This window comes from Astatotilapia calliptera, chromosome 1 (assembly GCF_964374335.1).
Source record: "Astatotilapia calliptera chromosome 1, fAstCal68.1, whole genome shotgun sequence".
In the NCBI taxonomy this organism is placed as follows: Eukaryota; Metazoa; Chordata; class Actinopteri; order Cichliformes; family Cichlidae; genus Astatotilapia; species Astatotilapia calliptera.
Window position 1 is genome coordinate 2,520,214 of NC_137422.1, and position 26,554 is coordinate 2,546,767.

The following is a 26,554-nucleotide window of genomic DNA, read 5'->3' on the forward strand; positions in this document are numbered from 1 at the left end:
TATAAGCCGAACACTTGTGTTTTCAGCAGGTATTTTCTCAGTCGGCTGCTCTTCTTCAGTAACCAGCCATGATCCTCCAGGCGGCTGTGCTCAGCGTGTTCTTGTGCTTCGCCCACACTTTTGTTATAGAGGTAAGCGTTGTAGTTAAGTATGCAGACGTAGATTTCCTCTCTGATTTGACCAAGATGTTTTATTTTGTTAAAATGGAATACAAGCTTTCTTCAAAACAAAACATAAGAACACAAAGAGAATACTTCTGTTTTTCATTTTATTAATTTATTGTATAAATTGGAATTTGCAATTTTAATCTTCAAGCATTTTTGAACTTGCAAACAAATCAAATACTAGTCCTTATAAACCCTTTTATCTTATTACAGGCACCTTTTAAAAAAAGTGTTGAAAACTCCGGTAAGACTTTGCTATTTTTTACATTTAGCACTTGTATGTCATCACACTATGAGATATGCTCTTATTCATGTTGATTTGTATTCATTTATTTATTTATTATAATTGGTCCATATTGGATTTGCCTGACTCCTTGACATGTCTTTGTGATGTTGTAACATGTGACCTTGTCCTTATAGAACAGTCAAACATATGTGCTTCATATTGAACAGGAAACAACACTGAGGGTGATGATTTCAGTATCTCGACACTGCTGGAGAAGGCTAATGCTAATCTTGGTATGTTCAACTTCACTTCAGTTCCTATTCATCAGTAGTAAATATACAGCTTTAGTAACAACATCCAGGGGCTAACCTTAAAAACTGAGTTGATGTGTTAATGAAACCATCGAAAGTACACGGAAAATATGTTTTTCTTTCCATACTTTACAGGAAAGAACTTGGATGAACCTCTGGTCATATTTGGAGACATAGCAGTGCCAACAGGTCTACAGAACGCTGATCCGTGTACGGCTCGAGGCTGTTTGTGGCCTAAAAACAATGGCAGAGTTGTTGTACCTTATCGAATCTCCGACCAGTACTGTAAGTCTAGATACATGGAAACATTCCTTTTTATTGAGCTTTCTGCTAATTTTTCAGGTTTAACTGAAAACTATTAGAATGATTTTCTCCGTCTGTAGGGTTTGTTTTGGGGTTTGTTTGTTTTTCCATTAGTGGGCAAAGCTGCTTCCCAAACCTTTTCCCTCTGAGATTCCACATTTTAGTGTCCTCTAAATACAAAGAGAAATCAACGGGTTCTCATCTCAGGGCTTCAAATACAGCTGTTTGGTCAAAAGACTAAACACTAAACAAGTATTTTAATGACATACAGAAAGGTTTTTGTGTACAGAGAATACAAAGAGTTTAAAAATACTACCAAGGAAACTGAAAAGGACAGTTTATTAAAAAAGGAATTAGTCAGTTACACATAAATTTCCTCCGATATATAAAAAAAAACAACCTAAATATACATCAATCTGTATCAGATAGATGTAATATAAAATTATATATAAAACTTTGCCAAAGCTTAGCATGGAGACTGATACAAGATATTCAGTCGCAATTTTGAAGACCTTAATGTTGCAGATAAAATTGCTGTTTTCTCGGTTCTAATGCCTTTTTCCTTCCATTGTGCTTTTGGCTCAATCCAACCCAAGAGGCGCTCTTTAATTCAAAAGTGCAGGAACTAGTTAGAGGAAACTACAAATAAAATTTACACCTTCTTCCAGTGTCACAATCAAAAAAAATTTATTTATTTTTTTTGGCAAGTTTGACAAGTTTTCTCCAGGGAATTACCTGACAAAGCATCCAGAGTGCCACAGACATTACACTGGGGGTGTCTTGTTATTGAACCTATGATATATCCCAATATAATAACACTCAAAGTTAGTTATAGTTAAGATATGTAGATAAAATGGGACAGATGTATTTTACCCTGAAAATTTCTGTTAGCTATGCCACATCAAAGATACTGGGGGGGAGCAGTTCAATGTTATGACCAATCTTTACAAGCTTCAAGCCAACATAATGAAGAATATTTTATGCTTTCTATAAATTCATTAAAGTTGTACAAAAACATCAGCTGATTTTGAGGCAGTAACATAGATTTGATTGATTTATAGGCCAGTGTAAGTAGTAAGCAGTTACTCAGGAGTAGCAGCATTGTGCTCAGTCTTAGTTGAATATAATGCCACAACAAACTAGAACCACAATACATGTTTTTCTGTGAAGCCCGCAGGGAACGTGACGTCATCGAGCAAGGTCTGAGGTCATTTGAAGCAGCCACGTGCGTCAGCTTTAGGCCCCAGAGCAGAGAAAGAGACTTTCTGGACATTCAGTCTCGTGATGGGTAAGTCCAACACAAAGTAGGCATTTATACTTGAATTCTACAGGCACACTTTTCATCTAACGCAGGATGTTCTGAGTGAGGAAGCTGTTTTACTGGTTTGTCATAAAATTTTTATTTACCGCTCTTTTTCAGGTGTTACTCTTTTGTTGGGCGTCGTGGGGGTGGCCAGATAGTGTCACTGAGTCGCCAGGGCTGTGTTTTCCACCAGATAGTCCAACACGAGGTGCTCCATGCCCTGGGCTTCGACCATGAACAGACGCGTTCAGACAGAGACCAACATGTACGCATCTTGCTAGAGAACGTCATCCCAGGTGGGTCACATGACAAACAACAGCCAGAAACAACAGTCAGAAAAAATCTTTAAGTGGTCAGGATGACAAAAAAAACTTCTACATAAATGACAGTTCATTTACCAACAGTAGAGCAATAATCATGTTTTTTTAGGATATTTCAAACAACCCAAAGTACAAACAATGTAGGGCAAAATGTGAAACATTCACAATAATCAAATCTGTCTGTGGAATTCTTTTATTTATTTATTAAATTTATTTATAAGTTTGAGACTAATCTATTTGAATTGGAAGAATGTTTTGTTCCTCTGTGCTTTTCAAAAAAAGATGTATGTATATGTGTGTGCAGCACGGTGGCACGATGGTTAGCACTGCTGCCGCACAGCAAGAAGGTCCTGAGTTCAATTCCACCATCAGGCCGGGGTCTTTCTGTGTGGAGTTTGCATGTTCTCCCCGTGTTTGCGTGGGTTCTCTCTGGGTACTCCGGCTTCCTCCCACCGTCCAAAGACATGCAGCTTGTGGGGATAGGTTAATTGGATAATCCAAATTGTCACTAGGTGTGAGTGTGAGTGCGAATGGTTGTCTGTCCCTGTGTGTTGGCCCTGCGACAGACTGGCGACCTGTCCAGGGTGTACCCCGCCTCTCGCCCTATGAAAGCTGGGATAGGCTCCAGCGCCCCCCGCGACCCTGAAAAGGATAAGTGGACGCGAATGGATGGATGGATATGTGTTGTATATTAGTCTTTTGACCTGCATTCCTTCACTCACCCCAACCTGTCACGGCGGATGGCGCCCCTCCCTGAGCCACTGTCGCCAGAGTGCTTGCTCAAAGGGGGTCATATGATTGTTGGGTTTTTCTCTGTATGTATTATTGGAGGGTCTACCTTTCAATATAAAGTGCCTTGTTATGCTTTGGTGCTGTATAAATAAAATTGAATTGAATATTAACAAAAAGTATTAAAGTTAACCAAGTAATTTTATTGTCCAAACCTGAGTAGTTTTTGTATATTAACCCTGTCATGCATGAATTATGACAAACTCAATCAGGATTTATTTTCTTAAGTATTTGTATTCATCTTTAGGCATGAAAAGATGAACACAAATAAATCCTGATTGAGTTTGTCATAATTCATGCATGACAGGGTTAAATAATAAAATTACAATGAAACATTTCATACATCTATTGTAACATTAAACGACCAGTGGGTGTGACACATCAGTGTGTAATGGTTTATTTTGCAAGTATACCATCAGCAGTGACACAAATACAAGAACACAGCCTTTAAATAGCTGTAAACTGTAGCAACCACCATGCGTGAAAGGGTTAACATAGGCAAACATTATTCAAAATGGAAGTCAGCAGCAAAAGAAGTCACACCTCTTAAGTGTAAAAGTAGCATCAAAATAAATGCACAAGTCACTATGTGGAAGCGCAAGGTGAAATGACTTACAACTGTCCCAGCCCTCCCATGTCCATATGGAGAGCTCTCTCTTTAAAGCTGGAAAGCTCTTGTGTCCATGGACACAAATCAATAGATTTCTTTGTTTTTGTGCAAAGGAAAAAAGTTACCCAGGTGCTCTCACACAGCTGTAGGGTGAACTGAACTTTTGTGACATTTTAATGCTCAGCCTGGAGTAAGAGACAAACATTGACTGAGTTGTTTGAACCCCCACAGGGATGGAGCATAACTTTAGGAAAATCAACACAAGGAACCTTGATACTCCCTATGACTACAACTCTGTTATGCACTATGGAAGGTAAGATATCAGTTCACTCCCTGAACATGCTTCAAATGTATATTTATTTAAAAATTATGTCATAATAACACAGTTTTATTTGACACAGTTTTATCTGTTTTCAGTCCTTTCATTTTCAAGATTTTAATTTTCTACATCCTGTGTACATGTGTGTTGTAATCAACTTCTCTTACCACACTGGCCATTGAGAAAACCAGTAATTCAAACCAGTATAAAGCTGTGGTAACCAATGAAACAGTTTACACATTGAGTGCTATAACAATAATAATAATAACAATAATAATGATGATAATTTTATTATCAGTAATAATATTGCAGCTGCCTACAACGCACACATTTATAGACAAAAGCCACATTAGCTCGTCACAGAGTGCTAGCTTGCTGCCTAACGAGCAAATGCTACATGATGGACAATAATGGCGTGCAGGACTTTGCCTTTGGGCTCTTTTTGGGCAGATGATAAACCTTGAAACATTTATATCCCATTCTGTTAAATGTCTGAAATGGCAATAAGGACTCTGTTTGGCAGAGTCAATTAGGTAATAATTAGGTAGATAATCCTCTTGACTGACCTTTCCCTGCTGCATTGCTCAAGCTGAAGCCCATATTATAATTTCATGTTTTTAGCCTTCTCTTTGTAGTTGTTATAATGACACTTGTTTGAGACTACAATCACAATTTGCCTTACTACTGTGTGTTTGCACCCCAGGTTTGCCTTCTCAAGAGACAGGGAGCCAACCATCGTTCCCATACCCGATGAGAATGTAGCCATTGGCAGAGCTACAGAGATGAGTGCCAATGACATCCTTCGAGTGAATCGCCTTTATACCTGCAGTATGTACCTCGTTTCTTTTCGTTTCTTTTTCTTTCCTTTTTTATAAAGAAAAAAGGAAGCTGGATTAACAGTTGGAAGGTCAGTGGTTCAGTTCTTGGCTACTCCACTCTAAATTCAATTAGTTTAATTCAATTTTATTTTTATAGCGTCAAATCACAACAACAGTTGCCTCAAAGCACTTTATATTGTAAGGTAAAGACCTCCCTCCTGTCTTATAAACAAGTAAACAGAGGTCATGGCAGCCATCTGCTTCGACCGGATGGAGGTTGCAGGAAGTGAGTTTTAGTTTCTGCAGCACTTGGACAGTATTGGACAGTATTTACATATAAATAGTTATTGCACAGTGGTGGTTTATAGAGGGAATCCTTGGAATGTGGGTGGGACTGTGTTTATCAGTGCATGTGTGAGTTCTCTAAAAACTTTAGATAATATCTTTAAAATGATAGCGGCACAAACGAAAATTTTTGTAGCACAAACCAGCAGAAATGTAGCACAATTGATTGACACCAATTTTGTTTGATTTTGTTTGGAGTGGTTAGCACCAGAGTGTGAACAGACAGGAAGTCAGAACATCCAAGTCTGAGGCTCTCGATTTACTGGTGGATTTATGTCCCTGCTCTCACCTATGGTCACGAGCTTTGGGTAGTGACCGAAAGAATGAGATTGTGGATACAAGCGTCAGAAATGAGCTTCCTCCAAAGGGTGGCTGCCCTCTACCCTAGAGATAGGGTGAGGATTTCAGCCATCCGGGAGGGGTTCAGAGTAGAGCCGCTGCTCCTCCACATCGGACGAAGCCAGTTGAGGTTGTTCGGGCATCTGACAAGGATGCCTCCTGGGTGAGGTGTTCTGGGCATGTCCCACTGGGACAAGCCCTGGAGTAGACCCACTGGTGAGATAATATTACACTTGTAGTCAAGACCGCCTAATCCGAGACCAAGAAATAACCAAGTTAAGATGAGACAAAGACCGAGACAAAAAAAGTCTTTAAACTGCAGCCAGATGCTGTTTCGTTTACGGGTGTCAGGCATATTTATGTGTTTTTGCTTTCACACAGCCCTCCTCACCGCTGTCCACTATCTTACTCACTGAGAGGACAGACGCACGCTCCACGTGACTGTCGCGTCTCTCACCCTCTCTGTTTTTCACATAATGATATTATCCTATATCCTCGCATGTGATTGGCCGCAGTATGGAGGGATTGGAGCATAGCTGAGCCCCTGTGTGAGAGCCGAGCAGCTCTCACACAGGAATTTAAGGAAATTAGGTGAGGGTAGAAATGACTGAAAGATTATCAGGCTCTATTTTGAGTTTTGTTCAAAAAAGAATGACTTCATATAGGAAAAAAAAATCACATATGCAGGACACCTTAAACTATTTTTTTAATTAAGCAGCAAGGCAGAACAAAGTCGGGGCTGCATCAAACTGTCTGTATTTCTTAATTGCAAATGGCACCAAATTGTATTCAAACTGAGCCACACTTATGGAGCTCCACAGTTCTGTTCCTGGTGTTTTGGTTGACATCTCCTGATGTTCCCATGTCACAGAAACAGGCTCTGTGTTTTGCCTTATATGCATCCACAGCTGTGCCACCAGTTTACTCACATGGACTCTACGAACCAATCAGAAGCTTCTTCAGCTCAGAATGGAATCGTCTGGAGTTTCTTATTAATTAACAATAAACTTAGTGTATGTGTACTCCTACATTTGATGAAAGTGATAAAAATAGAAGCTCTGTCTCTCTTTATTCTGACATTTAACTAATTCGAAAGATATTTCAATATTTATTTATCTAAAACAGAAGTTTACTCTAAACTGATGTTTAACAGTAAAAAAAAGTTTTTATGTTTTTTCCATAAAGTGTAAACATCTGGTTTCAACTGTGAATATCCTGCTGTGTATTGAAATCCCTCTTGTTTTGCATAGATATACTGAACAACATCCAAAGCATAATATATAAAATAACATCTACCAGAGTTTTTTCTTTGAAAGAAGCTCCTTATGTCCATTGTTGTGTTCATCAGTACACAACTGAAACCGATTGAGAGGGTTTGTTTAGCCGTGGAGGGAAACAACTGAAAATATGAAATGAAAGCTAAGACTCTAAAAAATCAGCGTTGCTGTTCGGCTTTTTATTTGTCTATTTGTTGATTCACTCGAAGAGCAAGTAACGCAACCAAGTGATCAGTTTGATATCAATCGTTTGTGATACACCGTCATATTTACATTATTAGTTCAGTATGAATGATTTGCTTTGGTACCTGGTCAAACTTAAGCTCTCCTCTGTCTGCAGCAAACTCGCAGGCAGCAGCTTCTCGCTCACATGTGTGCTGTGCTCAGTCGCCTAGTGCCTGAGCTCGGATCATATCAAAATTAGGGGGAATTTACGACGGTGCGCTCTGTGCTTCGTGTAGAGATGGCACGATACCACTTTTTTATGTCCGATACCGATACCGATATCATAAATTTGGATATCTGCCGATACCGATATGAATCCGATATAGTGTTTTTTAATCAACAAAACTGTTTTTTTAAATATCTTGCTGCATTTTGCAAGTCTGCAAGTTCATACTCAAGTTTAAAACAACAACTACACTAAAGCTATTCTGTTATACCTGTATACAAAAAAAATATTTCATAGTTCAGCAATACTGATCAATCTAATAAACTTAGACCTACACCATCCTCCCTATTCTGGTATTTTAAAGAGTACTTAGCGTAAATATTAAGCAACCTAACTAATAGGGTTCCAACTCCCAGCAACAACAAAAATAAATAAATAAAAAATAGGGAACCACCCCTCACGCTCCACCTCATGATGCTTAATCAATGTAATCAACCTTAATTTGATGTAGTGTGAAAAAAAATGCACAGAAATCAATTATTTTTCAAGAAATATTAAATAGATTCAACATCTTTCTTCAACAAAATTGCAGACTGCACAGATGGTACCTTCCCAAAGTAAAAAGTACTATAGCTTACTAGGGTATATATTAGACTTAATAGTTACTATATACAGTAATTGACTTCTATTCATTTTACATCAAATTAAAACTTTGGGTGTCAGATAATTATTTATTAAAAGCTAGACATTTTAAATGAGAATAAGAAAGAAAAGTATGTCTTTGTGCCCCCTTTTCCCTGTTCATGCCCTATCGGCCCCCCTGGCTAAACTTTGCTAGATCCGCCCCTGCACAGTTACATCAGCAGTAGAAAAAGATCCTCGAGTAGAAAGTAATAATAAATAAATTCTAACAACAGCTTATCAGAATCAGAATCAGAATCAGAAACTTTATTGTCATTGTCATGAGAACAACGAAATTAAGAATGGTCCCCGATCATTGCATCATCCCTAGCAATATCAAAATATAAATAAAACAATAAAATTCAATAAATAAAATAGATAGAATACTTAAAATACTAATAAGATATAACAGTAAAACATTCACATACATTCCCACACACATGCTTCAGACCGTGCATATCAAGCTTAAACGTGCTGCTGTTGTTCAGCCGCTGGTTTCCTCTTTCTGGTGCAAAGTGGGCCAAAAACAAACAAGAGAGACGGACTCGCGACAGAAAAGCCGATCAGCTGATCATTAAGCAGTTTCATGATTGAAGTAGCAGCCGGAGAGCGAGAGGCAGTCGCTTGTTAAGCTTAACGTGGGAATGCTTTACAAACATTCAGAGATGGACTTACACACTTGCTTTACTTCTCTCGGGGATAACTTTGTCGGAGATGAAATGCCAGGTTGCTAGCGAAGCTCCACATGCTATCCAGACCACCGACAGGTCCGGCATGCCACAGCTGCTCTATCACGTGATGCATACTGCTCCGAGTGCTAACGTTCTGAGGTGAGTTACGGCGTGTTGCAAGTTTTGCGAGGTGCTTTCGTGATATTTAATGGATCGGATTACATTTTTTATTTTTCTCCGATATCCGATCCAGTAATTTAGGTCAGTATCGGACCGATACCGATACGTAATATCGGATCGGTCCATCTCTAGCTTCGTGTGTTGTTTTTGTTTTATACAGTTGTCAGTCAGGCATCTAACTAACAAATTACACTCCAAAAGACCCCATGCTTCTGAAAAAATGACCCGGGCTTAAGCCCAGTAAGCCACCCCCCCGCTCCGCTGATGGTTGACTCCAAATCTCCCGAACACTATGTCGATTTGAGAATGCAAGACCGAAACAGCGAGACCAAGACCGAGACCAAAGTCAGTCGAGACCAAGACCACGTAAAAGTGGTCTCGAGACCAAGACCAGTCTCGAGACATCCAACTCTAGATAATATCTCTTGGGTGGTATGGGAACTCCTTGGTGTTCCCCTGGACAAGCTGGAGGAGGCAGCTAGGGCAGGGGTGGGCATTCTCAGTCCACGAGGGCCGGTGTCCCTGCAGGTTTTAGATCTCACCTTGGGTCAACACACCTGAATCACATGATTAGTTCGTTACCAGGCCTCTGAAGAACTTCAGGACAGGTTGAGGAGCTAATTTAGCCGTTTAAATCAGCTGTGTTGGTTCGAGGACACATCTAAAACCTGCAGGGACACCGGCCCTCGAAGCCTGGAGTTGCCCACCCCTGAGCTAGGGAGAGGGAGGTCTGGGCTTTTCTGCTTAGGTTGCTACCCGGCCCCAGAGAATCTGAAGAAAATGGATGGATGTATAGATGTTCCAGGTGTGTCGCCATGTGGGGAAAAATGCTTCAACACATGGTTGGGTTGGTAGTGTACCGGGGGCTTCTATTTAGGACTACGCTTCCTCCTCACCATCACTCAGCAATCATGTTTTCCCAACTGCTCGGGAAAATCCGATGGAAGAGAACTGACGGGGCCTCCGGAGCTACAAACAAGCTACATTTATAACAAGTATAGTTATTAGTAAAGTAGGCCAAGGGGTAACTAAACATCTGAGCAGGAAAGAGTAGGAGAGACAGGTGAAGAGCTAATGCTAAGCTAGCGAATCCCTAAAGACACAGTGACTGAACACTGTAAATATAATTAGTGGGTGATTCAACAGAGTGTGCTTTGGATAAAGCGCAGGAAGATTACACTATGAAATAAGACGTTATCTATAAGTTTTTAATTAAATTGGCTACGCAGATAAGCAATGCAAAAATACCACTGTAAGATAGAACAGGAAGTGATACTCCAGACTGAGACAACACCAAGAAGTATTTTGAAATGACCTTGAGCAAGATACTGAACTCTGAGTCGTTATTGATAAATTTGTGCAAATGTGTGTCTGGTACTTAAGTATAAGAAAGAGCATTTACATGAATGTTTGTGCGACTGGCTAATAAGAATTTTGAGTGCTCAATTAGAGCACAAAAACACTGTATAAGTGCCAGTCTACTTGCCGTTTTTCTGCACCACCTTTAGTTTCCAAACCTACTACTGCACCCATTTGTGCTTAAAGGTTGAGAGGTTTTCAAAATTCAAACAAAATGTAACTGTACTATGAAGCTGTCTCCTCCTCAAATAATAATTATATAAATAGAAAAAGTTGGGACAAGCACAAAAACCTGGAATCCTGTTAACAAACAAGCAGAAAAACCAACGTCACTGGGGTAAAACGTGTTTGAAGATCAAATATGTACACAAAACTGACATTGGGTGATGCAAAATGGAGGGAAGAGGAAGCAATTTCTGTTTGGTATTATTGTCTATAGATAATAATATGCTTCAGAATATCATAACCATGAGAGCATGCTTATTTAATTATCTGCTTTGTGTGCTGAAGACCTTAAATTCTTTCAACCTATCTGCTCAGCCCCCGGCTTACTTTTCTACCTCCACTAGTTTCACAGAACAATCATGGAGACTAGTAAACACCAACATAGATATAGTACATCAAACTGTTCATCAAACTCAGATGTTCATGTGGTGTCTTAAAGAAATGCAGCAGCGTTTAAAGATTTCTCTCTGTTTGTTGTTTGACAGGCTCAAATGTGCCCATACCTGTGCAAAGGAACAAGTTGTTCTAGAAAAAGTAAGTAAATAAGCTCGGATGTTTTCGAATTTTGTTTACTTCATTATAATAGAAAATCATGTTCCTATACATTTATTTTACCAATTAAAGCTTTGTCAGGATAACTTTAGTGGAAACATTTGGTTTAAAACAAAAAACAATGAAATGTCATATATTTTAATTGATCAGGGTCAGAAGCATGTAGCTGGGATGAGTGAAAGGCATATAAACCAGAACACCAGACGAACACATCTCCTCAATTTACAGCCTGTGTTTGTGATTTTTTTGTGCAGATACTACATATGTGTAACATCTTCTTTCTGTTTCCACAGACAACCAAGAGATGGGAGAGATTGATGCAGCTTGAATTTTATGCTTTTCAAATTTGCCTGAAATAGCTTTGTTTAAAATGAGAAATGAAAATGTATCATTGTCTATACTTTTCACCTGTCCGTTGACTTAATCCCAATCACGCTTGTGTAATTGCTAGTCAGCTGTATGAAATACTAAAAAATGAACAAAAATAAACATTCATTTTCATTTCTAGTAAGTTTGTTTCTTTATTCCACAAATCCTACAAGTCTACAGGTCAAAAATACACATTTAACAAGTAAAGATATGAACTCAGTCTTGTACTAGTATTTTCCTGACAAAAAGATATAAAACCAAAGGTTAATCTACTTAAGTAACAGTCAAACAGAGTGGAAATGGCTTTCAGTGAGAAAAACAATATTATTTTCCCAGTATTACTCTCCTCAAAGTAAGAGTAAGGCCAGTCAAAAGAGTAAGTGAAATGCACACCGCCTTCGCTCCATGTTGCTTTACTGTTGACTGAACTGCTAACTTGGGGTTTGCTCTCTCTGTTAGTACAAGAATTAATAATTGATCAACAAATTGATTTACTCTGACTTACAGAAACCTGGTTGCAGCAGGATGATTATATTAGTTTAAATAAATCAACCACCAATCATCAATCAAATGTGTTATGTACTGCTGTACTTTATTCACAATGAGTAAATAAGAATTTCATTAAAATGACTTTATTTTGGACTGTCACTTTAATTTTGTTTATACAGTACCAAATCCAAACAACAGTCGCCTCATGGTGCTTTATGTTTAAGATAAAGACCCTACAATAAACCCCAACAGTAAGATGAGCCCCTGTTAACAAGCACCTGGAGTCAGTGTGGAGGAAGAACTCCATTTTAACAGGAAGAAACCTCCAGCAGACCACGGCTTAGGGAGTGACAGCCGGTTTGAGGGGAGGACAAAGGGCAGAGAGGCAAATATTAACTTCATGTGGCCTACAGATTAGCTCAACAACAGTGCATAGAGGGCTTCATGGAATGGGTTTATATGGCCAAGCAGCTGCATCCAAGCCTTACAACATCAAGTGCAACACAAAACATCAGATGCAGTGTTGTAAAGCATCATTGTGAGGGGCGCTTTTTGTTAGGAGCTGGGCTCTGTCTTAGATCCAGTGAACTAGTGTTGGTGTGAGGGTCTTGGGGTTTGGGGTCTGGGATGCAGGGGGCCTGCAAGGAGTATGGAGCACCAGTGCCCGGAGTCGCCAGTTTCATGGTTTGGTCTCTCCATGCGCAGGGGGGGTCCACGCCTCCGCAGGGGGGTCCACGCCTCCTCGGATGCACTATCATGTGGAGCGAGCTGGCCCATGTTGGGAGGTACGATCTGCGCTTTAGGGAATCTCAGGAACCTCAAGGACCTTTGGGGGAAGCAAAATCCCACACCTAAGCAGCAGGCGTGGGGCATTTTGGGTAGGTTAGGGGCAGCTTGTCTTGTCCTTTCTTTGTGTGTGGATAACTGGCATGGGATGCAGCACATGGAAATCTGCAGCAGTGCAAGGCTGTTGTTACAGCCCTTCTAGGTAAACACAGTTCAAGTGCTGCAGTAGAGAAAACCTGACAAAATTGCACGGCAAAAAAAAAAGAAATAAATAGAGAGCAACTTTCCCCTGGCTGCTACACACCTATCTTTCATTAAAAAATGTAAACCATTATGTGACTCACAATTCAAATCATGTAATTTTATTTATAGAAAATAACATTTTTATTTCTTTAAATAAAGAAAGTTTTAACAAAGCTAACACAATAGCTCGATGATAAGCATAAACTTGTTGCCGTCACATTACGCAGCACATTTTAGGAGAGCTGGTCTGGGAGTTTGCCTTCTGTCGGATGAACTCTGGATAACAAACCAGAAGAGGAAAACAGAGAAAAGAAAAAAAAGTAGACACATTCCAGTGAACAAACAGAAAAACAGTCTTACGGCATTATTGGTCTTTCTGTGGAGAAATATTGTTAACTAATATTGTATGACTGTTAAAACTGACAAATAGTCTGACCAGTGAAAGGAAGTGACCTCCCTGATTAGCTCACCTGCCAAATCTGTCCGGGAGATTTCCACCAACCCCTCATAGAGGCCTTTGGTAGGGTTTTCTCCAGCTACGAGCACTCCATGAAGCCAGATTAACAGCATCCGGTGACCATGATCTTTGAAGCTTTTCTTACCTTCAATTTAGATTTATATCAAGCATTATCCATCTGAACTTTTAGTTAAACACAGTCACTGTAGACAGTTCTTATACCATCAGAACATTTATAGAATCACAGTAACTAACTAGTTCATATAGTCCACTGGGTCTGTATTGTAACCACAGACCAGCGTTAAGCAAGCGAGGTACTTGGCCAGTAAGCAAAGCTGAATGACATCCTGATATCTTACATTTTAAGTGCTCCAACAAAATGAAACAATATTTTATTTTATATAATTTAATATTTTATTTAAAGTTCAACTTTAAATTAAAAAAAAGGTTCAACAGGTTAAAAGTCAAATAGAGTTTAAAAGCAAGGTGTCAAAGATCTGGCATTTGGAATTAAAGAAAAAAGCTGTGCCCAGAATGTAACTCTTGCAACAGTGTACAAAAGCTGAAAAACTTATTACAATCCATGTTGCAAACTGCTGTCATCTTGGAGAGACTGCTCTTGGTTGGAGGACCAATCTACCCAAAGAGAAAGATTAGCAATTATATCCAACTATGTCCAACAAGGACAAGTGTGGGTTTGGATGGACGGAGGTACAGTATCTACCATTCAGGAGGAGGGCAATCTGGTGGGCAGTTTAGCCAAGTTATTGGCCAGTAGTTGGATGGGACCGGCCCCTTCTTGGGATCCTTGGGGATCAGGACAGCCTTCGGTTAGACATTCCGGGTGGGTCTCAACCATTAGCACCTGGTTCATTTGTGCTGCAGGATGCTAATGGAGTTAGCTTGTTAGCTTCCCTATCCAGTAGGTGTTAAACATGGCAGGGAATGGTGCTGTCCAATCCCTCTGCTTGACATGTCTGCCACTGTGATGGTTACTGGATCCTTTCAGGGAGGTTGTTGCAGTCTGCTCTTAGATCCACTAGGCACTGAGCATTTCTGTTATGTGTTGCATCCTTCTTACATATACTCTTCAGTATTGCTCTGTCTCCAGCGTTGGCGGGGCTGTTCTCATTTTGTTCTGCTGCCATTCAGACTATACTTTGGGTAGTTCAGTGGAGAACATCTGGTTTATTCTCCTGGCTTTTATCTCTCTGGTTAACCAAGATTCAGGTATCAGGTATAGGCAGTTGTAGTTGTGCTTCAGGTCATCATTATAAGACAAGATATTGTATGATAATAGACGTTTTTCTACAAAAAAGTGATGTTGTAAAAAAACCAAAAGAAAAACAACACCATCTGCTCTCTGAAATATTAAGGATTAAGCATCCATTTACTCATGTCAGACTATCCATATATTCTAAATAGATCTGTAGTTCATTTGTTGTAGTAGAATTGTAGAAAGAATTCTTGATCTGGGTTAAAATTGACCTAGACCAGAGTTAATCACCTCAGGTACTCAGAATGCTGTAGAGTGAATCAGTCAGTGCCAAATTTGAGAATTTATTTTCAATAAAATCACTGGACCCATGAAACAGTGCTTCTATGGTTCTGGACATTACAGGCCTTATATTACAGTTTTTCAAACTTGTATGATTTCCTGTGTAAAGATTTATATATATATATATATGAAAAAACCCAACAAGTACAAAAAAGGTAATAAAAATAGCAATAAAACTGTCAATAATTTTTTTAGGAACTCAGCACTGCTCACCTGTCCACTGTTGTTCTATAGCTTGTATATGTGCTTCACTAAAGTCCCAATGCTGAGCGAGAATCTTCCACTCCCCATAACACAGATGCTTTGTGGCGAGGGTCCATAAGACAGAACGGAAGTGCTGTGTCTCTGGCTGATGGTCCTGTTTGAAGCTCAGAGGTCTTCTTACCTGCTCACATCCCCCGTGATCCTGAATTCAACAGGGAGAAAGTTTTGTGAGTCGTTCGAAGTTAAAAGGATGTTATCACGTTTTATGCATATGATGTACAAAGAAAACAAACTCTCAGTACCTCTTGCTTTTAAAACTAGCACAAAGAATTTACAAGATACTTAGCTGGTTTGTTAAATACCTTCTCCAGGAACAAAAGGCAGTACACAGCTGTTTTACACCTTAAGCTTCACACTCCCTTGCTACCTCCAAAAGTCATTTCCTTCTGAACCTAATACGTGGTTTTGTCATCTAGCAAGAACTGCAATCAAGCATTTGCAATAACTAATAAAAAAAGCACTTGGGACAATTGTGTTGGTGACAGCTTTTGTTATAATATCAATAATATTCATATGAATATGGGATACTGTTACATGTTTGCACAGACTTTTGTGGAATATGGAGACACTCCTGGCATTATATGAGCAAAGTGAGACTCATTTTTTAGGGTTGGTGGACAATGGCGTGTCCAGCGGGGTGGCCTGGGGGGGCACAGGCCACCCCCCAAACCAGACTGGCCACCCCAGGTGCCACCCCAAAGGCAAAACAATAAAATTCAATCAAATATCAAATGTCCGATTATGTTTTCACGGTGACGCTCAGATATCCGAGTGTAAGTGAAAGCAGCATCGGCTTCTGCGCTATGCGCATCACGTTAGCAAAGGTAGGAGAGCGAAGCACGAAAGACGGCACTGCAGGAAACAATTTTTCGGTGAAAGAAAATGAGGACAGAATAAATGTCCCGGTAAGTAATATTAAGTTTGTTGAGTTTAGTAAACTTCGGTGAAATTAGAATACCAAGGAAAAAAAATAACACTTAAAGAATTATTGCAGCTGTGGAATATTTCAGACAGTATGCTACTGAGTGGAGCTAACATACGAGTTATGAGTTATAAGATATAATCTAAGTCGTAACATTGCTGTATGGAGCTGCAAATTTGGTTGCAGGTTAACATAGCTGGACTGGCCATCGGGCATACCGGGCATATCCCCAGTGACTTATTTTTTATTTTTTTTGTAATGGCATGAACAATGAGAGGTGGTGGATTGGCCAGATGCAGGTCGATGTGTAGCAATAACTCCGTTGTTTGGTGGTGGCTATGACGGGGCTTCCACAGAGGCAACAGGTGGATGAGGGAAGGGGAGGCAGTAGGAGAGACCCGAAGCAGCCACCAGTCCGAGTGTCAGGTGAACTGAACTTCAGGTAAGAAGTTATGACCTGCAGTCTATCTGGGTCAGATATAAACCAAGTTTAGGTGGAGTTTATTTTCATGTTGCTGACTTTTTACTGTCAGTTGCAATAACTCATACTGCGTTCTAGCCAGCTTGGAGTTTTTATACAGCTGGGTGGGTGCTATGATGTTACTGATAGTGAACTTTATTTTATTCATAAGGTTAGTAGAGTTGCCAACGGCTCCTTAAAAAAATGGAATGGTCCCTCATTCAGAGAAAATATTACACGTTTCGTATTGAGCTGAGAAGAGACGCAGTTTGTCCCGAACTTCAGCTAGAATGGAAAAAGACACAAAGCTGGATTTATTCTGTCGTTACGCTGCACAGCTGCCTCTTCTCTCATTCTCTCCCCCTCCCTCTCCTGTTGCTACTTCAATCATGAAACTGATCAATGATCAGCTGATCGGCTTTTCTCTCTTGTTTGTTTATCGCCCACTTTGTGCCAGAAAGAGGAAACCAGCGGATGTCGCGCTAAACAACAGCAGCACGTTTAAGCTTGATCGGCTGTTGTTAGAATTTATTTAATATTAATTTCTAGTATCAGCTGATGTTTGCTGGAGCCACAGCTGTAAAGCTGCTGGTCATGATGTCTGTTTAGATATGTGGTGAGAGGGAAACATGAAGATGAAACCAGGAGATGTCCTTACTGAATCATCAGAGCTGAACAGGTGATGGAGAAACAGGTTTACCTTTTAGGTGACATGAATGAGTTGAAGGGAAGTTATGAACTGTTTCTGAGAGATAAATAACACCAGGATCCTTTTTTATGTAGCTGACAGCTGGTAACTGTGCAGGGGCGGGTCTAGCAAAGTTTTGCCAGGGGGCCAGGTAGGGCATTAACAGGGAAAGGTGGGCACAAAGAAATACTTTTCTTTCTTATTCTCATTTAAAATACCTAGTTTTTATTAAATAATTATCTAAATCTTACAACCAAAGTTTTTATCTGACGTAAAATGTATAGAAATCATACATATACCAACAAGACTGTACATCACTGTCACAACAGCATTTGTTTTCATTCAAAGTCTTTATGGCTTTACTACCTGGTGGGTCGGTCTGTAGTAAAAATGCCCAATTTTTTTGTCCCAGTCCAGCCCTGCAGGTTAATACTGGCAGTGTCACCATGCCAGCTGACTGTATTTTATCATCAGCCAGTGTTGTTCTTTATCAATATTACCAAAGTTTACCATAAGGCAGCATAGAAAGTATTTACTTGCTTTCAGGTTTTATTCAAATGTTCGTCTTTTCATTTGTTTCCCCACTTTTTTCCTGTTTCAAAATCAAACACCAGTTTGTGAGAAGATTATCTTCTTTTTTTAACAGGCAGATAAAGTTTTGCATTGGCTAATTTGTCAATTGTTTGTTACAAATGTTCATATTTTAATATTCAAAAATGTTTTTGCCCAAAACATATGTGCACTACATGTCAGTAAAAATACTATGCAAATATTGATGTCCTTGAATGCTGAGTAAACACTGACAAAGCACTGATTGTATCTCTTGTACTTTATCAACGCAGTATCTAAAAACTTTGCACCGTAGTGGTTAAAATCTCATTCTAATAAGAGTTAAAAGTGCATTTGGTTATTAGGTTTATAGGATTATTGAATTATGGTTAAGGGTTGGTAGAATTTTTTTTTTAAACATTATCTGCCAATTAAATCTGCCACCCTTCTCCAAATCTGTGCCCCTACCTGGCCCCCCCAACAAAAATTTTCTAGACACGCCACTGTTGGTGGAGATGAGTGTGAAGATCCAAACAATCCCTGTCAGTGATGGAGAAGCTTTGATGAAAATATTTGGTAAAAAGTTCACCAGCATGAAGGAAATGAAGTTTCAAACTTTGCTTAGGAGGAGTCCAGCACGCCTGCTTAAAGAAAAGTGAGTGTGGCGATGTGGATGCTTGCAGCGACTGCTGTATAGAGGCCATCCTGCTACACATGAAACACATCAGAGTCATAACTGTTATTTTAGTCACGTGTTTGTTTATTATCCTTATTGTTTTATCTGGGACTGTTTGCAGACATCTCAGAGAGAGGAGACACCAGCATCTGAACAGAGACTCAAACCAGCAACCTGCAGCTCCCTGCTTGGCTGCTCCAGTTTTCTCCTCACTCATGTTGCCCACCAGTGATTTCTAGCTGCCCACCCACACAGCAGGCTAGAATATGCGCTGAGCCTCAGCACCCAATACTTGGACATGTTTTCTTTATTAAATAATGAACCAGACCCCAAAAGTAAACAGCTGTTATTGCTAGGCAACGGGAGCAGCCTTTGGCGATGCAGCACCTGACATTCCTGACCATGTGGGCGGAGCATGCATGAAATGGAATGTTCAGTAGAACTGTGCAACACAAGCACTTAGTTCCAGCATGTTTCATTGTATCCAGACACAGCTAGAGACACATCTACAGCAGCATCTCTGTGCAGGACAAACGACAGTTGACGAAGAAACATCGAAAACTTCACTTCACTCCTCTACAAAACGTTGGCTCCTTTGTTTAAAAGGCCAAAATGAATCGAGGGAGAACGAGAAGAGGATCGGCGAGTGCTTCACCTCACAATTCAGTACAGCTGATTAACCTGCAAGAAGAACTTCAAATGATACAGGCTGAAAATATCAAATTAAAAGAAGAGGCAGAAAAATCAAGAGGAGAAGCTAAAGATTCAAAGTTTGAAACTGATGTAGTATTGCAGGAATTACTGCATGTGGGTCTCAAACTTAAAGGAGAGAAAATGGGAAAACAACAGGCAGAAAAGGAGAATGAAAAGATGAAGAAAGAACTGTTGGAAGCTCAAAAAGCATTGGAGGAAGAGAAAAGCACAGCACAAGAAGCCAACAATAAATATCAAACTGCAAAGAAGGAGGCAGGAAATGTGATGCAGGAATTACAGGAGGTGCAGGAAGCTTTTGAAGAGGGAAAAAAGAAAATGCAGTTGGCAACTCAAGAAGCTGCAAATGTAACAGCTGAAGCTGAAACACTAAGGAAGGAATTACTGCATGTAAAGCAACAACTTGAAGAGGAGAAAAGACGTAAAGATGAGGCAGAAAATGAGATTGAAAATTTGAAGAAAGAATTGTTGGAAGCTCAAAAAGTGTTGGAGGAAGAGAAAATGAAAATACAGGAAGCAAAGAAAGAAATGGAAGATACAAAGAGTCACACTGAAAACATGAAGAAGGAACTGATGAAAGTACAAGAAGAACTTGCAGAAGAGAAAATTGAGGTGAAGGTATTCAAGAAAGAAATGACGGTGACCAAGAAAGACTGCAAAGACGCACTGAAAGAAATGCGAAAGCACAAAAAGGAAGCTAAAGAGCTCCTCAAACACAAAGGGAAACTGGCCAAACAGCAGCTGAAAGAAAAATTTAAAGATGCCGAGGAGCAGCTCAACAAGACCTTAAACGAACTGAAGGCAAAAGAAAAAGAAAAGCAAGCTGAGGACAGGAGGGGATTCTGGAGCAGACTGCTGAGAAAGAACTGACTCAGCAGCATCAATAGTTTCTTCCTCCTAATGTTAAAATCTCCACCTTTCTTTCACCCCATCCTTCTTCTTGGGACGTTTGCTTGTTTTTTAAAAACTGAAATGCACAAATAAAATTGCCATAACTTGACCTCATGTTGCCTGCTTCTTTTCTTGTGTGTCTGTGGATGTAAAACAGTAACACACTTTCTGCTCTGTGTCTTTAATTGTAAATAAATGCAATATGTTTTCATTTTAAAATGCAGTGCAAAAAACTTCTGCTCTGAATCTTTTTTTTAGCAAAAAGCTTTTTGTTGGCTGTTGTGGAAGTTTTCCATTTAAATAAAGCCTGCAGACGAGCGGTGAGCGGTAGCTAACATTCTTTAATCAAACACACAAAGAACAGACAACCAAGCTTGATGAAGTCCCTGCATGACCGCGGGACAGACGGTCAGCAGAGTCTGAGCCCAGCATGGCTCTCAGTTAAATATCTCCAGGAACAAAAGGCAGTACACAGCTGTTTCACACTCCCTTGCTGCCTCCCAGAGTCCTCAAAGACACAAAAGACTCTTCCTGTGGAGTCGTCTGCTTCCCCCAACTTCCTTACTACACCCCCACCATTTGTCTTACTGTATGAGTGTGAGACATGTTAAAATCCAGTGGCACCAAAGCATCATACAATAAAATAATGTGATTAATACATAAGTAAAAGAAATTCCTTTACATGCCCCTTCCTGATTTCTTATGTTTTAAGCATCTTGGAGACCTAGTCATAGTGTATGCTCTGAGTTGTTCTCGTTCTTTATAACTATGCCTGTATGCCAGGATTTTTTTTTATTACAAAATCCAAAACAAGATGGTCTGGTATCATTATGCTTTCTCCCTCTCTCAGTTAGTTAAGATACATAATTCCTCTACTGATAAGCCATCATGGGTTGGGATTGAGGAAAGTCTTGTGGCCCCTTCGTCTTTAGAGGCCTTCCTTACTCAGAAGGGAAGGCCAGTACCGTTTAAAGATCCAGTACTGTCTTTCATGCAAGAGACCTGGCTTAGAGCTCACCAATATACCAACAGCAGCCCTTATCTCACCGCTAGAGCCTCTATTTGGTATAATAAGAAAGTATTAATAGGTAAGAAACCGGTCTGGTGGGAGGCCTGGGCTAGGACAGGTATTAATCAGATGGGGGACCTATTTGGGCAGACTGGCATGAAATCGTTTGCAGAAATCAGACGAGAATTCAATTTGGATCCAAGGGAAATTTGGAGGTTTTTTCAAATAAGACATTGTATTAAAGCCATTTTGAAAAATAATCTAGACCCTCCATCTAGTGTTCAGAAGATGTTTGCAACCCCTGACAATAACAGAATCAGGGCATCTAAATTTTATGGGAGCTTCAGAGAGGCACACGCTCCCAGTTTGGGGGGACTGAGGCGGTGTTGGGAGAAAGATCTGGGTATCCAGATCTCAGAGGACAGTTGGAAGATGCTGATCTCATCATGGTATGTTTGCTCACTTGAAACACAGTCTCAACTTATCCAGTACAAGTTGCTTCACAGAAACTATTGGACACCCAGTAAATTAGTCAGGTTGAAGCTCGCAGATAAGGACATTTGTTGGAAATGTCAGCAGGAAGTCGGGACTCTAGTTCATATGTTGTATACATGTCGGAAAAATGATTATTTGTGGGATGGGATCATCAACTTGGTGAATGATATTTTTAAACTTAATCTTTCTAAATCTCCAGCTATATGCGTCCTGGGCCTACTACCTGACGATAACATTCTCTCAAAAAAACAGAGATTGTGGATGCGTCTGGCTTTTATAACTGGTTGCAGGGTAATTCTTAGGCATTGGAAGTCATCCAGCCCCTGTTCTTTCAAGGAATGGACCGAACAAATGTCTAGGATGGCATCATATGAACGGGTTATGTATAGAATGAAGGGAAGAGAAGATATTTTTGAGCAGGTCTGGGGTCCCTTTTTGCGGTACATTGACAATGTCTCTTAGACATTATGATAAATGGTCTCTTAGAGGGATATTTCATGTGTCATTGGTATTTTGGTTGTTGTCTTTTTTTTTTTTTTTTTTTGCACCAGGGGGTTTTACCCTTATTCGTTTTTGTTTTTGCTGATGTTTTCCAGGAGGCGGTGTATTATTTTGTTTCTCCTGGGTTTTATTTATTTTATTTATTTATTTATTTATGTAATTTTTTTTTTTTTTTTTTTTTTTTGTTTGTTAGTGTGTTGTTTGTTTGCTTGTCTTAGTTTGTTTGTTTGTTTAGAAACGGACAGAGAACTGACAGTATGATTATTGCAGTTGTATATTTATTTATTAATGTTTCTGTCCATCCAAAAATATTAATAAAAAAAAAAAAAAAAAAAAAAAAAATCCAAAACAATTAATATGTATATAATGTGAAAAACTCAACAGGACATGGGTGCTGATACGCTGGAAAAGAGTGAAAATGTATTTATCGAATATGAGCACAGATTTCATATAAGGAGAGTGTATTTAGTATTAATATAGCGTTAGCAACACTTACCTTCTCCCATTTAGAAAAACGGTCAGCTTTAATTATCATGTCCACCAGGACGACATGGTTTCCTCTTGCTGCCACTTCCAGACATGTTTTTCCCTGCTGTGTACATTAGATGGCCAGAAAAGCATTGCTTTGTTAGAAGACACAGCTATGAGTGTCATAGATCTGAATCTATACTAAAACAGTTATCATGATGCTGTGCTACAAGATTAACTTTGTCCGGACAAAGAAAAAGTGAACTACGCATCAAGGTTTCAAATGGTGTGAAAAAAGATAAATATTCTACTTAAGACTAGCGTAACAAAGATCTTAATTAATATGATATAGAAGGATCAATGCACCAACTGAAAACTGTTTTTATTTGTTAGTGTACAATGTGAAATACACAGCTCAAAAAAGTAAAGGAACACTTGATCATCAACCACAAGTTAAACTTTACGGATATCAAGCTGTCGTCTTCGGAAGTGTAAGTGAATCAATTAATTTCACCTTTTTTTGGTGCAAATCAAACAGGTGTACTGAAGACGTTCCAAGACAAACCTTACTGTGTTATAGCACCACTAGAGGGGGTTGCCCTACTTTACTAAGGAGGTGGCAGATGACATCAACAGGATGTACAGCGTTGGTAGGGAGGCATTACAGTATTCACATGCAGGTAAAGGGGGTGTGAGTGTGTATATGGGTGTGTGTGGTCATACAGGAATGCAAGTAAATACGTTATCCTCCGACACACCTCTCATCTGTGCAGAACTGCGCTGAACACGTTCCCAACCGGAAGTACAGATACCGAGGTGCATCATGGGTAACGTAGTATAAACAGTTACAATGAACAAGCGGACTTTTAACAACTGTAGTAGTTGGGGGAGTCTCGTAGTGGGTGTGTGAGTATAGTGTGGCAGCCATTACATGCTTGTGTGTCTGTTCTGAGAGAAACCATACCTTTGTAACGGGCTGGCGCCGGTGACTACCCATCTCCGCACATGTACGTACGGACAGAGTAGAGCCGTGGAGACTTGGCTTGTATGGTCTTATGTTGCTAACATCAAATAAATGTGTTGTTCGATTTAACTGACTGACTTTGAGTTATCCAGCTAACCTCCACACCACATGCTCGCTGGACCTGCTAGCTGTTCTTCCTCGCCAAACTGCTCTTACAGTTCCAAGACAATCTCCATAAAGTAAATGATTCTGCAGGTGATGGGACAGACCATTATTCTCTCCTAGAATTGCTTTTTGATATCCTCGTCAGTACTGGTTTGATGAGAGAGTACCTGCAGCACATCCAGGTTACACTGTGGCCATGTCCACACTGAGACGCCGTTTTCGGTGAAGGAAAATGCAGCGTTTTGAAAACGCTATCCAAAGCCGTTTTCGTGTTGCAGTGTGGACAGCGAATCCCGAGCCTTTTCAAAAACGATGACACATTTTAGTGATGTGATGCAGTCATGTGACCAATCAAACTAAGATAGCGGAGGGCATTATACAGCGTTTGTTTTGTTTGCTCTCAGTTTTGACAGCGCTATTAAAGATTAATATCAGTCTGTACGTGCTCCAGAGCTTTTCTTCAAATTCTTTAACTCTCACTCGCTTTTGCAACTTTGTACTTTTGTGTTACTCGCAGCAACAACTCCAGCTCATTGTTAGTCCATTTAAAAAACTCGGTGCTTTTCCTCAACATTTGCCGCGACGTTTCAAAGAGCCGGAAAAGTAAATAAATGGCAGACGGAAATGAGGCAGGCCGAATCTTCTTGCGTTTCACGCATGCGCAGGACTGGAACGGAAGCGTTTTCGGCTGTTTCAATGTGGACGCACAACTCTGTGAAAACGACTGAAAACGATAGTGTGGACGCGGAACGTTTTCAGACAAAAACGCCATTTTCAAATTTTAGTGTGGACGTAGCCTGTGTTTCCCAGCACAGTCTGAAGAGTGAGGAGCAGATAGTAGGAGACAGGCCAGAGCTGAAAGTTCATCGCAGTGTGAATGCTAGATAGAATTGTGTGTATGCAGGTTTGAATTGGTAAATTATGTTGTGTAAAGCTCCTTTATCATTAACCATGCTAGCCAACAGTACCCTGTACTGCTGGGATGAAATCCTCAGAGCTTGTCTTAATGCACTCGGTCCTGGGTTTGTGTTGCAGGGCAATACCCAGTGACCTGGCAATTATATAATGATGAAGACACTGATGTCACTGCCTGGCCCTCATGTTTCACACACCTGTCTGGGAGGAGATCCCCCCACCACCATCCACCATCTCATCCAGCCTTCAAAAGGCTGATGATTATGGTTTTCACTGACCTTTGTGACCCCTGACCCCTTCTTGTTTTCAATGAATTTCAAAACGTACGTCAAAGTAACATGAATATTTTTTAAGGTCTGATGTGTGACTTTAGTACTCCATTTATTGTTTTGAGCAGTGTACATAATATTCTGTGTGAAGCTGTGTGTGGTACCTTATCAGTTAGACTGAGACTAACTCTAGAAATCAGCATCATCTCAGCCAGTTCATGCCAGCCATGTTCTGAGGCAATGTGTAGTGCGGTCTGCTGCCTCTGTCGCCCACATGACAGACAACCATTAAGTAAAATTACTGTATTATAGGACATTTTATTATGCATTGTGTTCATGTGGCTGTGGAACTTTGTACTTACAATGTCAGTGGCATTCAGGTTGCTGCCAGCATCGATAAGCAATCGTACAACTTTTGTGTGATTGTTGAAAACAGCCAGGTGGAGTGGTGTGCAGTGTTGCTGTTTCAAAGAGAAACAGGTATTAAAAAGCTGCTCTCTATGATATTAACTTTTAAAACGTTTACAAGTGTTTACTGCCTAATTTTAGATTTCTTCTTCATTTTATGCACCAAAATGCTAACATGCTAACATACCACTGTGTAAGAATACCCATATGGAAAAGATATATATAAATCTTATAAAGCTTTGTGTTATGTGAAACTTGTGTGAAAAGCATACAAGAGTGAAAACAGATATAAGATGCTTTGATAAATTATATAAATGAAACTTGTTTTGGATACTTACTAAAACAATATATGAAAGTAATGAGAAAGTGGCCACTTTCATGAGTAAATCATATAAGCCTTATATGAAGTAAGCCAAATCTTATGCAAGTCTTTTATAAATTTCTTCTATTTCTTTTGCATATGGGTACTTTAAAAGAATTATCATAATTATTTTTTTCCGGAGATAGCTAACAGTGCTTACATTGTTTATAGCATCTACATTGATTCCTGCCTTCAGCAGCAAGCTGGCCTCTCTGTCATGACCATGCTGTGCCACATAATGGAGAGCATTCATTTTTCTCTACAGACAGAAGATAAATATTAATTCATGAAAATAACACTGCCAACCCACTCTTGAATTGCATATTTAAGTAAACAAGCATACATTAGTTTGTGCATTGACATTACAGCCAGAATCCAGCAGAAGTCTAACGCATTCATAGTGACCTCCGTCAGCTGCCGTGTGCAATGGTGTGAGATCATCCTACAACAACACAATACAACAGGTACAATCAAGGTCAAAGGTTTTTACAGTTTAAAGCTTATTATTCACAAGCATGAAGAAATGTGTTTTTTCAGGTTCAAAATGCTTGAGTGATCCCAAGAGTTTGGTGAGTAGGAATCATTTTTGCTTAGAAGGGTCTTGCAAGGCCAACAGGTCCTGGGTCAAAGGGCCAGGCTACTTGAAACTAGAGAAATCGCTGTGATTAGGAGTCAGCTACCTCACCCAGTTTACTGAGGAAACCACATAAACTAACATTACTAATAGTTTTTCCCCATGCTGTGAAAGTTCTT

General features: G+C 39.8%; 2 protein-coding genes across 5 annotated transcripts; one reads left to right on the forward strand and one right to left on the reverse strand.

Moving 5' to 3' along the window:
- Nucleotides 1–11,690, forward strand: LOC145428710 (hatching enzyme 1.2-like). Of its 2 annotated transcripts, none has more exons than XM_080301289.1 (10): nt 1–131; nt 378–408; nt 618–683; nt 837–986; nt 2,175–2,292; nt 2,425–2,603; nt 4,258–4,339; nt 5,049–5,173; nt 11,117–11,165; nt 11,477–11,690. In XM_080301289.1, exons 1-9 carry the CDS (start codon nt 69–71, stop codon nt 11,158–11,160), a joined length of 858 nt encoding a protein of 285 aa, XP_080157415.1. In that variant the 5' UTR covers nt 1–68; the 3' UTR covers nt 11,161–11,165; nt 11,477–11,690. The 2 variants fall into 2 exon arrangements, with proteins under 2 accessions (XP_080157415.1, XP_080157424.1); XM_080301298.1 differs by having other exon boundaries at nt 5–131; nt 11,438–11,690.
- On the reverse strand, nt 11,679–26,296 carry LOC145428704 (ankyrin repeat and death domain-containing protein 1A-like). 3 transcript variants are annotated; one of them, XM_080301281.1, is made up of 9 exons: nt 26,145–26,296; nt 25,962–26,060; nt 25,395–25,493; nt 25,197–25,295; nt 22,748–22,843; nt 15,299–15,491; nt 13,541–13,672; nt 12,768–12,892; nt 12,564–12,701 (listed from the first exon to the last, which is right to left on the reverse strand). In XM_080301281.1, exons 2-9 carry the CDS (start codon nt 26,052–26,054, stop codon nt 12,630–12,632), a joined length of 909 nt encoding a protein of 302 aa, XP_080157407.1. In that variant the 5' UTR covers nt 26,055–26,060; nt 26,145–26,296; the 3' UTR covers nt 12,564–12,629. The 3 variants fall into 3 exon arrangements, with proteins under 3 accessions (XP_080157405.1, XP_080157407.1, XP_080157410.1); XM_080301279.1 differs by having other exon boundaries at nt 11,679–12,892; XM_080301284.1 differs by lacking the exons at nt 12,564–12,701; nt 12,768–12,892 and adding an exon at nt 13,168–13,346 and having other exon boundaries at nt 26,145–26,295.
- Nucleotides 26,297–26,554: the final 258 nt, after the last annotated feature.

What these genes read in the sequence shown, in the direction of transcription:
- LOC145428704 (XM_080301279.1), bottom strand. Translation starts at nt 26,054, where the DNA reads ATGAATGCTCTCCATTATGTGGCACAGCATGGTCATGACAGAGAGGCC. An exon ending in ACCTGAATGCCACTGACATT is followed by an intron (nt 25,296 to 25,394) that starts GTAAGTACAAAG and finishes TGTGGGCGACAG; the next exon opens with AGGCAGCAGACCGCACTACA. An exon ending in TATAGAACAACAGTGGACAG is followed by an intron (nt 13,673 to 15,298) that starts GTGAGCAGTGCT and finishes TCTAAATTGAAG; the next exon opens with GTAAGAAAAGCTTCAAAGAT.
- LOC145428710 (XM_080301289.1), top strand. Translation starts at nt 69, where the DNA reads ATGATCCTCCAGGCGGCTGTGCTCAGCGTGTTCTTGTGCTTCGCCCAC. An exon ending in GAAGGCTAATGCTAATCTTG is followed by an intron (nt 684 to 836) that starts GTATGTTCAACT and finishes CATACTTTACAG; the next exon opens with GAAAGAACTTGGATGAACCT. An exon ending in TCGAATCTCCGACCAGTACT is followed by an intron (nt 987 to 2,174) that starts GTAAGTCTAGAT and finishes TTTTCTGTGAAG; the next exon opens with CCCGCAGGGAACGTGACGTC.